Genomic DNA, 16509 nt, shown 5'->3' on the forward strand with positions numbered 1-16509 from the left:
AAATAAATGTTACAAGAACTAAGCAATTGCTCAGCCGATTGTGGGTATTACAGAAGTGGGGGGGTGGGGTAAGGAATGGCTGTGTTGGAAGCAGCCAGGCTCACATTGTCAGATGACGCTGACTGATTCCTAGATGCTCAAGGAGCAGTTCTGCTATCTTGAGGGATGGGCTGGTTTGGTGAGTGGATGGTGACAAAGGTAGTGAAATAGAAGGAGATTTGGGTCCGAGTAGTCACAGATTGTGGGATTCATTCTTTGTTGTATTCTCTTATTTTAATTTTTTTACAGAAATGGGCCTGAGTTTGAAGCTAGGATTCGACAGAATGAGATCAACAACCCCAAGTTCAATTTCTTAAATCCCAATGACCCTTACCATGCCTACTACCGCCACAAGGTCAGCGAGTTCAAGGAGGGGAAGGCTCAGGAACCCTCAGCTGCCATCCCCAAGGTTATGCAGCAGCAGCAGCAAGCCACACAACAACAGCTGCCCCAGAAGGTTTGGAGCCCAGCCCCTCTTTGTGGGTTAGGGAGGAAGTGAGAACAGGCAGAGTAGGCAGGCATAATTATCTCTACTATCCACAGTCACAACCACCAGGGGCAGAAGTGAAGTTACCCTCAGCTTCCAGAAGCACTTCTTGAACACTGGTTGGTGAACCTCTGTCCTCCAGGCTCAGATCTTAAAGAGCCCAGCAGAACAACTGTTTAAGCAAGGCTTGTGATTTATTGATCCAAGGAGTGAGGGTTAATTGTAGCGCATGAGCAACCTTTTAGCCCAGCTGAGCTGAAGGAGGTGATGTAGCCTTGTGTCATCTCTTCCCTTCTGTTGGGGCTGGGGCCCAGGAGTGCTGACTGACGGTCAAGAGTGTCAGTGAAGACAGAGGACCACTGCCTTCTGTCTGCTGGGTGGAACTGGCCTGGTCTCATCATTTTGCACCTTTCTCAGACTTTTGTGGAAAAGGCAGCTTTTTATTTGGCAGTGAGAAATAAAAGTTGAAGTCATGTTTGAAGCCTTGTATTACAATTGCTGCTTGTATGGCCTAAGACTGCTGTGGTTTTCTCATGTGTAAAAAGTACTCACAGTGCCTGTTCTGTCTCCTGGTTCTCTTGGAAGACGTCGATGTATTTTTTTGCAGTAGAAATCACTATACACACATAGACCTTACTGTATTTCCAGCCTCTTAAGTCAGATTTTACAGCTGATTTCCTAGATATATTTGCCACCTTTTTAGGCCTTTGATGTCAGGACTAGAGCAGAGATATAGACTGTCTCACTTGAAGCAGATTAGGGAGTTGAGGCACAGTTGCCAGTCTTAAGCCAGTTTCAGTGATGCTCACAATTAATAAAACAGTAGAGGTTGGGGATTTAGCTCAGTGGTAGAGCGCTTGCCTAGTAAGTGCAAGGCCCTGGGTTCGGTCCCCAGCTCCGGGAAAAAAGAAAAGGAAAAAAAAAAACATTAGAGTCTGTGGCTGTTCTGCTTCATAGTTTACTGCTGTTGTGTTTTGCTCTACACTCTATCTTAGGTCCAAGCCCAGGTGATCCAAGAGACCATAGTACCGAAGGAGCCCCCTCCTGAGTTTGAGTTCATCGCTGATCCCCCCTCCATCTCAGCCTTCGACCTGGATGTAGTGAAGTTGACAGCTCAGTTTGTGGCCAGGAATGGGCGTCAGTTTCTGACCCAGCTGATGCAGAAAGAACAGCGCAACTACCAGTTTGACTTTCTCCGACCCCAGCACAGCCTCTTCAATTACTTCACAAAGCTGGTGGAGCAGTATACCAAGGTGCTGGGTTGGGTACAGGGTGGTGCAGCGTCCACTCTCTGTCAACCAGGATACTTGCTTTGTGCGTCATCTGGGGAAATGTGAATCCCAGCTTGATGCAGAGTCTTGATTTTAAAAGTTTATATATTTATGTGTGTGAGGAGGAGGAAATGTACGACTGTGTAGGTGCTTTTGTGCCTTGCCATGGAGCGCACTTGGCATCAGAAAACAGCTTTCAGTTCTCCTTCCATTGAGGTTCAAACTTAGGACATCAGGCTTGCATAGCAAGTGCTTTTACCCTGTCAACCATCTCCTTGGCTCTGAGTCTTTTCGTTTGTCGTTCTGTTTGAGACAGGATTTTCTTTGTGTAACAGCTCTGGCTGTCCTGGACTAGTTTTATAGACTAGGCTGGCCTCAAACTCAGAGAACCACCTGAGTGCTGGGATTAAGTATTGATTTCGTTCGTTTCTCTCTCTCTCTCTCTCTCTCTCTCTCTCTCTCTCTCTCTCTTTCTTTCTTAGACAGGGTCTGACTGTGTAACCCTAACCCTGACTGACCCTTGAACTCAATATTTAAACCAATCTGGCCTCAAATTCAGAGATCTTTTGTTTGTGGGATCAAAGGTATGGGCCCCCACACCCAGCTTGTATTGTTATCTCTTTAAATACTTCTTGGTGTTGAAGAGATGTGTTTATAAACTGCTGTTATTAGGTGGCCATCTGCTGTGTGCATCCTGTTATCTAATTAAACCTCACAGAACTTTTAAAGTGGTGTTTCTCAACTTTTCACAAGCAGAAACAGGCTAAGAAAGATGATTTCATGGGGCTCTAATTGTCCCTCAGTAGTAGAACACTTCTCTAGCATGCATAAGGTGCGGGATTCAGCACTGTGCTGGAGAAAAAAAGACCAAAAATGAATGTGGTGTGAAATCAGTCATGATATCTGCGGGTTCAAGCTTGTAAGCAGGGTCGCTGAGGTTCGAGTCTTTGCTGTCTTGACCCTGTGGAGTAACTTACATGAGGAAACGTTGAGTATGACTCTGCTATCACTGCAGCATCTTCCCAAAGGGCCTGATGCTGTTTAAGGCCGTTATCCTGCCTCTCAGTTATCCTGGCTGGAGCCACACAGGCTGCAGAGCTGGCCCTTTTTTATTACTCCTGACCCTAGGTTGCACTGCTGCAGTCATGAATCAACACAGCAAGCCGGGCATGGGGTGCACATCTTTAGTCTTAGCACTCTGTGGTGGTGGTGGTAGTGGTGGTAGTGGTGGTAGTGGTGGTAGTGGTGGTAGTGGTGGTAGTGGTGGTAGTGGTGGTAGTGGTAGTAGTGGTGTTTGCTTGCTTGTTTGTTTGTCAAAAGACTGGGGTCTCCTCATGTAGTGTGGTTTCATTTGAAACTCACTATGTAGACCAGGCTAGCCTTGAACTCACAGTCTGCCTGCCTCTACCTCCAGAGTGCTGAAATTTCATCACTCTGGAGAAGGGAGGATCGCCGAGTTCAAAGCTAGTTTGTGCTGCACTGTGAGTTCTAGAACAGCCTTGCCTACAGACTGAAACTGTTTTTACAAAAAGAATCTGATACAGTAATCTAATATTGAAAGTTAATCAGAGAGCTGGATATAGAAGCTAACACTTCTAATCCCAGCTCGAGGAAGGTTGAGGCATGAGGATTACTAGGAGTTCGAGACTTTACGCTTTAACAATAAAATGTTTGATATGCTACAAAGGCTATTCACCTGGTTTAGGTTTACCAGTGGCACATTTTTCTTGTTTTTCTTTTTAGTGGCATGGTCTACATCTACTGTTAATATTTAGAAACAGTGTTAGAGATCTAAGTTGAAAGGACTCATAAGGATTTGCTCTGAAGAATAAAGTTAGAAATATTTAAAAATGTGTCTTTAGAAAATGACCAAATCTAGAATCTAGTAGAGCAGTAGAACAATGACTGAAACCCTAAGCCACAGAAATCTGTAGGTATACAGTCTCGGGTTTGTGGATTTTTTTAAATTTTGTTTTATTTATTTCTATTTTATGTGTGTGACATGGGAGTGGAAAATGATCATCAGATGCCCTGGGACTGTACTTAACAGGTGTTTGTGAGCCGCCTCGAGGGTTCTGAGAAGCACACACAGTCCTCTGAAGAACAGGCCCTTAGCTGCTGCTTCTCTCTGTAGCCCATAGTATCAGTTCTAAGTATGGTCTAGGTCCAATTCGAACTTCCATAGTTAGAAGTTCTCAGATATCTATTTTGTTCCTTTTTGGTTTTTCCTCTAACTTTGGATATTGGTATTGACTCATAACATGAAGGCACTAGAGAAGGCTGTTCTAGATAGATTCTGGGGGTAGAAGTCCAAGGACGGGAAGGTAAAATTGTGCTGCTTTGTGAGTAGAAGTAGATATTGTGGGAGGATTGGAATGGCTGTTAGAATAAAGGCAGTCAGTGTTCTGTTCCTCAGGAAATGCACATTAGACATTATTTGTGGTTCTAATCACAAGAAGACAGGAATCTGTCTTGATGGAGATCCTTAGTGGGTAGGAGCATATAGGTTAGGAGCCTGTGTCAGATGGAGATAGGTACTCTGGGTAAAAGGCATGGAAATACTAGGAAGAAAGGGAAGAGGTAGCTGCAGTCCTGAACAGGACAGCAGGGCATACATCAGTGTCACTTAAGCAGCTAAAATAGCATGTTCTAGGAAACCTGCCTATGGCTTGAGTACTTAACTAGGAATCCTGGAAATGGCTTTCTCTAGAGGTACTTTCTTAAGTGGTAGCGTCAACATTTGGAGAAGGAAAAGCACATTCTAGTTATATAACTTGCCCCAAACCCCACATCTGGAATCCATCTCTTGTGTCCTTTGATGGGCCCAGGAAGGCTGCCTCTTTGTCTTAAACTGTGTGAGATACATTGACAGTTGTTCTAATCCTCTTTCAGATCTTGATTCCACCCAAAGGCTTATTTGCAAAGCTCAAGAAAGAGGCTGAAAATCCCCGAGAAGTTTTGGACCAGGTAAACACAGGATTTCCTATTACAGAAACCAATGCATGGGTTCTCAATGTGTGGGTTTTGTTGTTGTTTGGAAACCATCTTTGAAGCAGTTTAAGTTGACTTTCCCTAATCTGAGAATGTTAACACTCCAGAATCTAAAGCTCTGTGAGCACCTGCATGACACCAGAGATTCAAATTCCACCTCTGACCTCATGTGATGGGGCACTTCCAAAATGCAGATACACCAATGTCATATAAAATTAACCTTTAGGCCATGTGCATGAGATCAAGTACCATATGTACCTATTGTGTGTACTGGCATTCAGGTTTAGACATGGGTTCTATCCCCAGGGTATCTAATTTATCACGTCTATAAAGATAGTCCGAAATTAGAAACACCTCTAAAAATAAAGACCAAAGCCTCAGGTGAGGGACAGTCAGCCTGAACCTAGGCCTGGGTGGCTGAGAAGAAAAGCCTTGTGGTGACCACTAAGGCCATGTCTGCTATGTTCTCTCTGGAAGCTTTAGCTAGTTTCTCTTCCCTGCTCTAAGCAGAAACCTGTCTCCCCAAGCAGGTCTCTGGTGACAGGCGATAGGTGCGTTTGAAGTTAGCAGCTTTTCACCGTCAAGCAGCCGTATCGGTGCTGCTTAGCTAACTGAGACGCCTGTTTTTCCGACTCTCAGATTGGAGCTGCTTTTGAAAATGCCAGGTTTTCTTTTTAAAGTTTTAAAAGGTTTGCCTGATGTAGTGTCTCACCTCTAATCCAAGCATAAGTTCACAAGTTGAAGGCCACTCAGGGCTACAGTGCGAGAGATCCTGTCTCAAAAACAAATACCACCCCCTCCTCCAAAAAAGTCTTTTAGATGTCTTTGCTCCTCCCCCTTTATTTTCTTTCATTTCCCCTTCCACTGCTCCCCTCCCCCTTCCATGACATCTTATTTGGGGGGTGACCTACTGAGTTTAGTGGAGTTGTTTACACAAACATGGGAGGAGACATTTACTGGAGTGTGGCCCACTGTCAGGGACTACACCACTGAACAAAATGACACCCTACCCTAAGCCACTCTCAGTTGCCAGCTGTCCCTCAAGGAGGGATGCCCCTGCTCCATTTTTGGTGACCCACGGTGGGTCTGGTAGTGTGCAAGTAAGCATAGCTGCAGTGAGTGTGAGTGCAGTGGCTGCACTGTGTCCAGAAGCTGGCTTTTCTGCACCTCTCCCATCTTCTGGTCTTACCTCTTTGTATTCTCTCTTGTACAAATGTTCACTGCACTGGAGTGCGGATGTCCCGTTGTGCTGAGCATGTCACTCATGTTTCCCCAGCATGAGTCTCTGCATTGATTGAGGGTATAACAAGTCCTCTGCTGAGAACTAATCATGATATAAACTTTGAACACTGGAATAACGTGGTCACCTCGGAAAAAAATAAAGTGTGGGGTTTGGGGAGGATGTGATTGGTTCCCCTAGGGCCTGTGCTGTGCAGCCACTTGTAGCAGCCACTAACTTGTAACGAGGTTTACAGTACCAGTTATTAGGTTTTCATGTATTTTACTGTAAGAAAGTTTGCTGCTGTGAGCACGGAATCCTTTTCTAACTCTGGTGAAGGAAGTTCCCCTTGTGAACATAGGTACATCTCTGTCTGAAAGATGTCAGGAAGCCTTATTGTAGGTGCTTTTCTATTTCCATAGGTTTGTTACCGAGTAGAATGGGCCAAATTTCAGGAACGTGAGAGGAAGAAGGAGGAAGAAGAAAAAGAGAAGGAGCGAGTAGCCTATGCTCAGATCGACTGGCATGACTTTGTGGTAGTGGAGACAGTGGATTTTCAACCCAATGAGCAAGGTTGGTCTGGCAAGAGAGTGCCTCCAGATGGGAGCAGCAGAATCAGGCATGAGGGGCTGGGATTTAGCTCAGCGGTAGAGCGCCACCTAGGAAGCGCAAGGCCCTGGGTTCGGTCCCCAGCTCCAAAAAAAAAAAAAAAAAAAAAAAAAAAAAAAAAAAAAGAATCAGGCATAGGACTTTATTAGTATTTGTTTTCCTCTATTTCAGAAGGCTTCATTTACCCTAGTTAAATGCAATTCAACAGCTAATTACTGACTCTGATATCCTCTCAGACAGAGTAAGGATGACCTTTTCTTTGTTCTTCTCTCACTCTTTGTTTTTGAGACAGCTCATGTTAGTGTTTTCTAGAGGAACAGAACTCATAGAATGAATATGTGTATATAAAAAGAGGATTAGAAGGACTTACAGGCTGTGATCTTGTGACAGAAATTCCAGAAGGCTGGATGTCTCAGCCTGTCTTCATTGGAAACTTAACTAGGGAAAGACTACCTCAGCAGCAGGATACACAGACTTTCCAAGAGTGGGCAAGGAAGTGAAAAGCAAAAGCTGCTTCTATGTCCTCTCACATAGGCCACCACCAGAATGTGGATGGCCCAGATTAGGATGGGCCTTTCTACATAAAGTCTCGGGCGTGCCCAGCTGCTTGGATTGTAGATAATTCCAGATGTAGTTAAGTTAGAACTCACTGTGTAAACCAGGCTGGCTACAAACTCACAGAAAGTCCGCTTGTTTTAGCCCTCCAAGTGTTGGAGTCAAAGCATCACACCCAGCTCTGAGTGCTGCTCTCTCTCTGACTTACCCCTTTTAGGAAACTTTCCACCCCCAACAACACCGGAGGAACTGGGAGCTCGGATCCTCATTCAGGAGCGCTACGAGAAGTTTGGGGAAAGCGAGGAGGTGGAGATGGAGGTTGAGTCTGATGAGGAAGATCAAGAAAAGGCTGAGGAGACTCCTTCCCAGCTGGACCAGGATACTCAAGTACAGGACATGGATGAGGTAATTCCCGAGTGAGGCAAGGAGGTTGGTGTTCTCCAAGGTTCTGCTCATGTCAGACTCAAAAGGTTGTGGGCTCGGGAGAGCCTCACTGTTTAAGCCCAGGCAGCACATGACTTCTCTGAAGCTCCAGAAACAAAGATTGAGTCGTGGGAAGCATGTGAAAGCTGTGCAGCCTTGTGTAGTTATGGCCTTCCCTTTGGCTCAGCGTTCCTGGTCCCGAGCTACACTCCACCAGCCCCACTAGGGAATCATATCACCCTTTCTTCGATGCCTTTCTAGTTCTTCGGCCTAAAGGATCACTAGTCCCCAAGCTTGTCTAAATGTAGCCTACACATCCTTTCAGACTCATTCCAGCTTGGCCCTCTAGTTGGCCCAGAATCCTGAGCCAAGTTGCTCTCCCCGCTCTGAAAGAGTTTGTGTGCAGCTTGAGAAGAAAGGGCCCCAGTGTCTGTGGGAATTGACTTTTTCTCCTTCTCCCAGCACTGCTCTGGGAGCAGCTACCATTTAGCGCTGACTTGGCTCCTGTATTTCTCCCCTGGATGGGAAGTGCACTTGGCCTCTTGGGACTGCCTGGTGCCAGCTGCTGGAAATGCCTGGGAGGAGTGTTAGCACCATGGTCTCTGATGCTCCCATTCATGTTGTGAGGAAGCAGCTTGGCCTTCTGCCATCTGACCTTAGCTGCCCCAAGAGACTTAGCACATGGATTGGCTGGCAGGGACCAAGGCTCCTTGCCACCCTGAGAGCTGCCATGGTTTTGAGCTTTGGGGAAGTGGCCTTTCATCTCCTGGGTCATGATATTGCTTTGCTTTTTAGGGTTCAGACGATGAAGAAGAAGGACAGAAAGTGCCTCCACCCCCAGAGACACCCATGCCTCCACCTCTGCCCCCAACACCAGACCAAGTCATTGTGCGAAAGGACTATGATCCCAAAGGTATGGCCCTGCCTCCCAGCCCTGGTGATGTTAAAGAAAGTCCTGACTGGTCTTGGGTGTTTTTCAGATGGGCTGTTCTAGGCGAGCTTGAGGTGACCCATATGTTACAGGCCTCATGGTGGGAAAGAGTGTAGTCATGTTTAGTTTCGGGTTCCTGGTGTAGGAGTGGCAACGAATGGATGTTTTCAGTGAACGATGTCTGAATACACCAGCTCCCGTCCTATTCTCACTTCGACATCTGTTCCCTCTAGCTTCCAAGCCCCTTCCTCCAGCTCCTGCTCCTGATGAGTATCTTGTGTCCCCCATAACTGGGGAGAAGATTCCTGCCAGCAAAATGCAAGAACACATGCGCATCGGGCTTCTTGACCCCCGCTGGCTGGAGCAACGGGATCGCTCCATCCGAGAGAAGCAGAGCGATGATGAGGTGTACGCACCAGGTGAGATGGAGGTGCCCAACCCCTAGCTGGCTTCATGCAGTCACAGAATGGTTGAGGTCAGTGACAGTTTGGGAGGTAGGTGAATCCTATGGTATTGCAAAAATGTGTGTGTTTTCCAGGACTCTGTAGAGGAATCCTCCAAAATCTGGCACTGGCAGGGATGTCACTTGTCTGCTCGTATCCAATAACAAGATCTGATAATAGGAATACTTACTCCTTTGTTCTCTTGAACTCATGATTAAATTCTCTCTCCTCGAGTGACACTCCACTAATTAGTCTCATTGCCAAGTATAAAGCAGCAGGATAGGGCTAGATGGTGCACACCTTTAAACCCAGCATTCTGGGGGCAGAGGCAGGAGGATCTCTGTAAGAGATCAAGGCCAGACTGGTCTGCATAGAGAATTCCAGGACAGCCAGGACCACGTAGAGAGACCTTGCCTTTGTGGGGTGGGAGGTGGGTGTGCTGCCTAGGGACAGGGACAGACACCATGTCTTTAGGCTTAATGCTATGCTGGCAGCCCTCCCCAGACGGAGAGGATGAGTGACATGTTGAGGCCCACAGCCTGTGCTGTGGATCCAGCTTCTATTCTCCATTCCCACAAAGCTGCTGACTTGTCAGAAGACCACCATGCTTAGTTTCCCTTTTTCTATTTTGTTGGGTACAGGTCTGGATATTGAGAGCAGCCTAAAGCAGTTGGCTGAGCGACGTACTGACATCTTTGGGGTAGAAGAGACAGCCATTGGTAAGAAGATTGGTGAAGAGGAGATCCAGAAGCCGGAGGAAAAGGTGCAATTCCAGTGACTCCGGGTGCATCCCTGCCCTCTTCTCCCACCCGTGGGCTCATGACAAGCTATGTCCTTGCTTTCCCATGCAGGTGACTTGGGATGGCCATTCAGGCAGCATGGCCCGGACCCAGCAGGCTGCCCAGGCCAACATCACCCTCCAGGAGCAGATTGAGGCCATCCATAAGGCCAAGGGCCTGGTGCCAGAAGATGACACCAAAGAGAAGATTGGCCCTAGCAAGCCTAATGAAATCCCTCAGCAGCCACCGCCTCCATCTTCAGCCACCAATATCCCCAGCTCAGCGCCCCCCATCACGTCAGTTCCCCGGCCACCTGCGGTGAGTCAGAGGCCATCCTGTGACTTTAAATTGTCTTAAACTTTGGTCCTTAGGGCAGGGTGGTGTTCTCCTGTGGGAAGGGCAAGTGTAAGGCCCAGATGCTGTTGAAAGTGGAAACTTCCAGGCTGATCTTCCACTGCAGAGATTTGGATTAAGGGAGTGAGCTGGGTGAGGCAGAGAAGGGCTGTGGGCTAATGGATCTTTGAGAACTGATGGTCTGTTCAGGAAATGAGGTCAAGGCCAGCCTCTTTAATGGTACTGTCTGCCCTGAATTGCTGGGTGAATCTGAACCACTGAGTTCCAAGTAGAAAGAATATTAACCTGGAACTCTCAGCATCAAGTTTCTATGATGGGCCTGAGGTAAAACTTCAGTCTCCATGATAAGCAGAATCTTAAGTGCCCAACCCCCATTCTGAGTGGCCAGTTGATGTGTGTCACTGAAGCTGAGCCTTGGCTTCCTGTGACTTATGTGTCTGCTCCCACCCTCAGATGCCACCTCCAGTCCGCACCACTGTCGTATCTGCAGTGCCTGTCATGCCTCGGCCCCCCATGGCATCTGTGGTCCGGCTGCCCCCAGGCTCAGTGATTGCCCCGATGCCACCCATCATCCACGCACCCAGGATCAACGTGGTACCCATGCCTCCTGCAGCACCTCCCATCATGGCACCCCGCCCACCTCCCATGATTGTGCCAACAGGTCAGTCTGTAGTGTTGCTTTCTCATCTAATGGGTCAGTCCACAGAGCCGTGATTTATTTTAGTTATTCCCACTGAGTATCCATCCCAGAGAAAATCTCAACTGGGAACTGGGAGCCATAGTTCTTGGTGAGACAAGAGACTGAGATGGCATACCCAGTGTGACTACATTTGGTGGTCAGGTCCTTGACAGGCCCAGAAGCCTGACATAACTTGCCCTGCCTCTCGTTCCCTGCTGCCTAATCCAGGCAGCCTCCAAGGCTCCCTGCCAGGGAATGTGCTGAGGGACAGGTTCATCAAGGCATTGCGTTTCACACCACTAAGGAGCAAAGCCTCAAAATCACCCAGCAAAATCTCCCCAGTCCTGCCTCTTGGGCCTCTTCAGCTCTTCTGTAGTCACTGAGCGACTGTACCATGTCTTTGTAGCCTTTGTGCCTGCTCCCCCTGTGGCTCCAGTGCCAGCCCCAGCTCCAATGCCTCCCGTACACCCCCCACCTCCTATGGAAGATGAACCTCCATCCAAGAAACTAAAGACCGAGGACAGCCTCATGCCTGAGGAAGAGTTCCTGCGTAGGAACAAGGTCTGTGGCCCAGAATGCTGCCTGTGCCCTGTAGTAGCTGGCAGCAGCATGGTTACTCAAGTCCCAATCGTGGTCCAGTCTGTGACTGGATCTGTGGGATGTTGGTCAGCCATAAAAAGCTTTTTGGTATGTTTGTAATGTGAAGTCCGTAGCTGGGAGGTCAGAAGGTGCTAGTGGTAATTCTGGTAGTGTGGACTCTCGAGGAGATGTAGCTGCTGAGACATTATCACATGAGTGAAGTGACAGGATCACTAAACCAGCTATGGGAAGGCTGGGCACAGTTCATAAATTCAGATCTTCCTCAACCCTAGGAAGGTACCCATTAGGATAGGATTCTGCTGGCATTCTTGAACAAGGATCCTTGGCACTGTCGGTCTCTGACAAAGCTGTTAGGCTTCAGTGAGAAGGCAGTAACAGTCCCAGCTTCCAAGAGCTTTGGCCCATAAATTTGACAAAATTTGGTTTTTCCAAGACTAATGTCTGTCTTTTCCTTAAGTACCTACCTACCAAAGGTAGACTATTCTCTTTGTGTTCCCACCAGTCTGTTTCACACAGGCAAGTAGCATTGAGCTCAGGTGTCTTGTCCGCTGAGTTTGAGCCCAGTACATCACAGACCTTATCTTTACCCTACTGGTCCTTGAGATTGCAAGATTCACCGGAAAGCACAATGGGTCTGTTTAAGGAGCGGGAATGAAACAGTATGATAATGTACACTTAGAATCTCAGAACTCTAGAGGCAGAAGGGTTGAGGCCAGCCTGGGCTAGCCCTGACCCCTACCTTTAAGCCTGTCTAGAAAAATAAGAAAAAATGAAGCCTTGTGTGGTCACACACATCAGAAGTAAATGGGCAAGAGTGGCAGGAGTCGTGGTTTGGACAAGCCACTGGTAGCACAGCATAGTTCCTGATTGACGTGGAGCTTTCCAAGCATAATGAGCACTGCACTTTACAGGGTCCAGTATCCATCAAGGTGCAGGTACCCAACATGCAGGATAAGACGGAATGGAAGCTGAATGGGCAGGGGCTGGTCTTTACTCTCCCGCTCACAGACCAGGTATGTTTTGCCACCCTCAATTGGTACGGGTGCTTTGGAGTTAGTGGGTTGGGCCAGCTTTTTCCAGGTGGTCTGGGATGGACAAGGGAATGAATGACTTTCTTTGATCTCACAGGTCTCTGTCATCAAAGTGAAGATTCATGAAGCCACGGGCATGCCTGCAGGGAAGCAGAAACTACAGTATGAAGTAAGCAAGGGTGACCTGGTGCTGCCCCTTAGGTTCCCACTCCTCTACCCTCCCTGAAACAATCTGCACAGAGTGTGATGGGGAGAGACCTGGATGTAGCCGTCCTAGAATGATACCGCTGGAGTGCTGGGGCAGATGAACCTGATGTTGCTGGGTTCCGAGAGCATAGTCTAATTCAGTGTCTAAAAACCTTTGTCTCGGTATGTGAAGCTGGATGGGGCCCAGCCAGTGACGTAATCTTAGACAGCCTGGTTGTTTATGTCGATGCAGTGGCTCTTCAGGTTTTCTGGAGCCTCTTCTCTTCCTCTGTGAAATAGTGTTGGGATAATCACTGAAGGCTGTGTGAAGAAGCCACAGTTCCACACTTCACTGACCACCTGACCTTCCCCTAAGCCTCCATATTGGTGAAGTCTAGAACATTCGCAGCAAGCTCAGTTGTGTGAGGCTGCATGTGGTCACAGACAGGTGGCATGCACTAAGACGTTTGTCTGTCTTCCAGGGCATCTTCATCAAGGACTCCAACTCCCTGGCTTACTACAACATGGCCAGTGGTGCTGTCATCCACTTGGCCCTCAAGGAAAGAGGCGGCCGGAAGAAGTAGCCTTGAGAGATACTGCAAGTGGACTCCTGCCATTGTACCTCTTTCCACCACCAATTCCGGGAGTTTCCCTGGGACCTCGGGCACAGCCTGGGCATTTGTCTCTCTCTAAGGCAGTCTATGGAATGGATATCTGTTTAGATTTGGATTGGAGGTCCTTCAAGGAAGCCCATTAGGAATGGAAAACCCAGGGTTCTCCCACAGGAGAGCTTCATAATACCAAGTAATGTTTGGCTAATAGAGTATGGTTACTACCATTCATCATTGTGTATCATGCTTTGGCCTCTAATAAACCTCTTGAAGCCAGGCATGGTACACACATGCCTGTAATCCCGGGACTTGGGGGGCAGGCAGAAGGATTAAATGTTCATCTTGGCTGTACAGTTTTGAGGCCAGCCTGCGCTGTGTGAGATACTGTGTTAATTCTTTTTTTTTTTTTTTTTAATTAAAAAGTAAACCGTCACAGAAGCAGTTTGTCCTGCCATCCACAGACTGGCTTAGAAAGCGCTGCCATTCTTACCTAGGCCGGGGATAGTGGAGAATCTCTTGGGGACAAAGAGAATTTCCTAATTGATTAAGAGGGAAACATGGTCTGTCCTTGATACAGCTGTGCCATTGCACAATGCTGTTGCGCTCTGGGGTCTCTGCAGTCCTGGTGTTACATATACATTTTTGCTGTCATCGTGTCTTTTAAGTATTTCTTCTAAAAAGCATTATGGCTGGGGAGGGGGCTTGGTGAGTAAAGTGCTCATGGTGTAAGAATTGATGTAAAAGCCACTAGAACAAGCCACTGCTCCCTCTGTGCTCTAGGAGACAGAAGACTGAGCCAGAGTCATCCTATGCAGGCCAGTGCACAAGAAAGACCTTCCGTGAAGCCAGGTGGCAGCAAGGGCAAATGCCCATGGCTGTGTTCATGTGTTTGCCGCAGCGTGGCTTTATAGAGATAGTTAAAGCTTTGGTGTTCTCCAGCATACAGTAGTCATAGAGCAAGGACCAGTAGCTTTTCTCATACCTGATGGGCATAGTAGTTTTTGGTTTGCTCCAGAGTGAGCAAAGGCTGTTCTTTACGTGTGTGGTTAATCATGCCACGTGCTGACCTGAGGGCCTCACATCTAGTTCACTACTTCTGTATTGTGCTTGGTTTTGTTTTTGCCCCCCACCCCTCCTTTTTCTTTGGTTTTGAAATAGCTCCCCTGGAACTTGCTATGTAGACTAGGCTGGTTTTGAACACACAGAGGTCAGCCTGCTTTTGCCTCCCAAGTGCTAGAATTAAAGGCATGGGCCATCAGGCTTGACACTGCTTCCTGTTCAAGCGCTTGTGTAGTCCTTGTGATTATTCTTATTTGAGACACGGAGGGCAAGTCACATGCCCACAATCCCATGGTTCAAGGATGAAGAGTAAGTCCAAAACCTTACTCTTGGTCTCCAACCGCGGTCCTGATGTAGGCCATTATTTTTGGAACTGTGCTCTTGCAGAAGCATAGGTGCTGCTGTGTGTTCAGGAGGAGCAGGGAGAGGTGAGAGCGTGTTAATGAGCTGTAAACAAAACTGATTTCTTTTTAGAGGATTACACAAGCTGAAAGCTTTTAAGGGTTCCCAGGACCTTTTCTTTTGTGGTCTCTCAGGAAAAGAACACTCAGGATCACAGAAGCAATATTCTATTCCTCAACCTACTCCACCTTTTCCTCCCAGCCTAGGCTTAGGCAGCTCCTTACAGCACCCGGGCCTCACATTTAGCATCATTGATGTCATCGTACTCTGTAACCTGTGTGACATCGACCTCTCACCTGGTTGCTAGAAGTTTGCCTAGGGACTAGTGCAAAATTGGTTTGTTGGTGTGCTTTTCTGATTTAGGGGCCTGGAACAAGCTCACTGCTAGACACTAATTGGGCAGCACCAGAAATTCCCTGGAGGCATTTCCAGGAGGAGGGTGTGCTGTGTGTGGGAGGGGCATGAGGAAGGCTCAGAGAATCCCTGGCCCAAGAGCTCCTTTTTGGTATTAGGGACATGGCATTGTGTCAGGGCATATGCCTCTGCAGACTGGCAAACCCCACAGTGCCTCTGTGGCTGAGGCTATGACTTGAGACTAGGAATGTGGCTGGGTAGAATGCAAGTGAATGGGCCCTTTGATCCACACTCCGGAGTTCACAGTTCCCAGAATTCCTGAATGAATGCCTGCTCTGCCTCACTTTGACTTGGAGGCTCATTGACCACAGAGCCTTGTGACCTTTGGTGGCCACAGACCAAGATTGTTTTCTAGCACGGCATGTCCTACAGCCTTGTAAGTTTGAACAGTGCTTATCCAAACTTAAGTTTTAAAATGTTTGTAAAAATAAGCTGTTTTATTAAAAATATATGTATATATGTATTATATATAAGCTACTTTGGTCATATGCCCTCCATTATCCTCGTCTTTTCCTCCCTGAAAACACTTCTTTCCAACAAGCTTCCTTGAGCTTGTTTCTGTGTGGTCTGTGGTTCACTGCTTTAATTAGGGTTGTGTATTTGATCAAGGGTAACTTACTAAAAAATATGCCTTCCTCTACCCAGCAACTCTAACAGGGATCCCTGCCTGTCCTCAGGGATGGTAGGGCCTTATGATTGCCCCGTCATCCTGGGTTCACGATGATAGGTCCAGTTTCCTGTAGGCCCAGTGCTGTGAGTTCATGGATACAACAGTCATGATAACTCCTTTGGACTACACACACGAAGTGCTGATAGGTTGCTGCTCTTTCAGAGGACCCTAGTTCAGTTCCCAGCATCAGGTGGGTCACAATTGCCTTTAACTAGCTGGCCCTAGGGCACATGTACACACATAATATACACAGACACATACATAGAAATAAAAAACTTCGGAAGTGCTCTGGCGTTTAAAGAAATTAACATTGAGAGGCAGATGGCTTCAGTTGTGAGGATGCTTACCAAATAAGCATGGGAAGGGTCCCTAAGCCGTACAAAACTGGGAGTCACCATGTTACCTCAGCACTGAGGCAGAGACACCAGGATCCCAGGAGCTGAACTGCTGAATTTATTGAGACTATTTCAGAAAATAAGGTGGAGTGCAATTGAGGGAGACACTTGCTATTAATGTAGCTTTTCATATGCACCTGTGTACACACGTGAACCCTGACACACACCAAGTGTGCCTGAAATATTCTCAAGGCTTAAGAAGCAAAACACACTTTCTCCAAATGACTGACATCCCTATTTTTTTCAACAACTTTGCACAAGGACACAGTAATTTAGGACAGCCGTGAAACCACCCATGCGCCATGGTTTAAGCTGTTAACTCCACCCCTACAGCTGTAGCCTTTGGTGGGGAGCAAGACAA

At 47.4% G+C, this 16509-nt stretch overlaps 1 protein-coding gene across 1 annotated transcript in view; it reads left to right on the forward strand.

The window, feature by feature from the left end:
• Positions 1–15552, forward strand: part of Sf3a1 (splicing factor 3a subunit 1) — a 20831-nt gene extending 5279 nt beyond the window's left edge. Inside the window, exons 3-16 of the mRNA XM_032917050.1 lie at positions 289–496; positions 1522–1779; positions 4690–4764; positions 6430–6580; positions 7389–7576; positions 8390–8507; positions 8759–8944; positions 9610–9731; positions 9820–10065; positions 10555–10762; positions 11187–11341; positions 12292–12393; positions 12509–12580; positions 13080–15552. Of these exons, the coding sequence (XP_032772941.1) occupies positions 289–496; positions 1522–1779; positions 4690–4764; positions 6430–6580; positions 7389–7576; positions 8390–8507; positions 8759–8944; positions 9610–9731; positions 9820–10065; positions 10555–10762; positions 11187–11341; positions 12292–12393; positions 12509–12580; positions 13080–13181 (2191 nt within the window). The 3' untranslated portion in view covers positions 13182–15552. The remainder of the gene's footprint in view (positions 1–288; positions 497–1521; positions 1780–4689; positions 4765–6429; positions 6581–7388; positions 7577–8389; positions 8508–8758; positions 8945–9609; positions 9732–9819; positions 10066–10554; positions 10763–11186; positions 11342–12291; positions 12394–12508; positions 12581–13079) is intronic.
• Positions 15553–16509: the final 957 nt, after the last annotated feature.

This window comes from Rattus rattus, chromosome 11 (assembly GCF_011064425.1).
Source record: "Rattus rattus isolate New Zealand chromosome 11, Rrattus_CSIRO_v1, whole genome shotgun sequence".
NCBI classification, from domain to species: domain Eukaryota; kingdom Metazoa; phylum Chordata; class Mammalia; order Rodentia; family Muridae; genus Rattus; species Rattus rattus.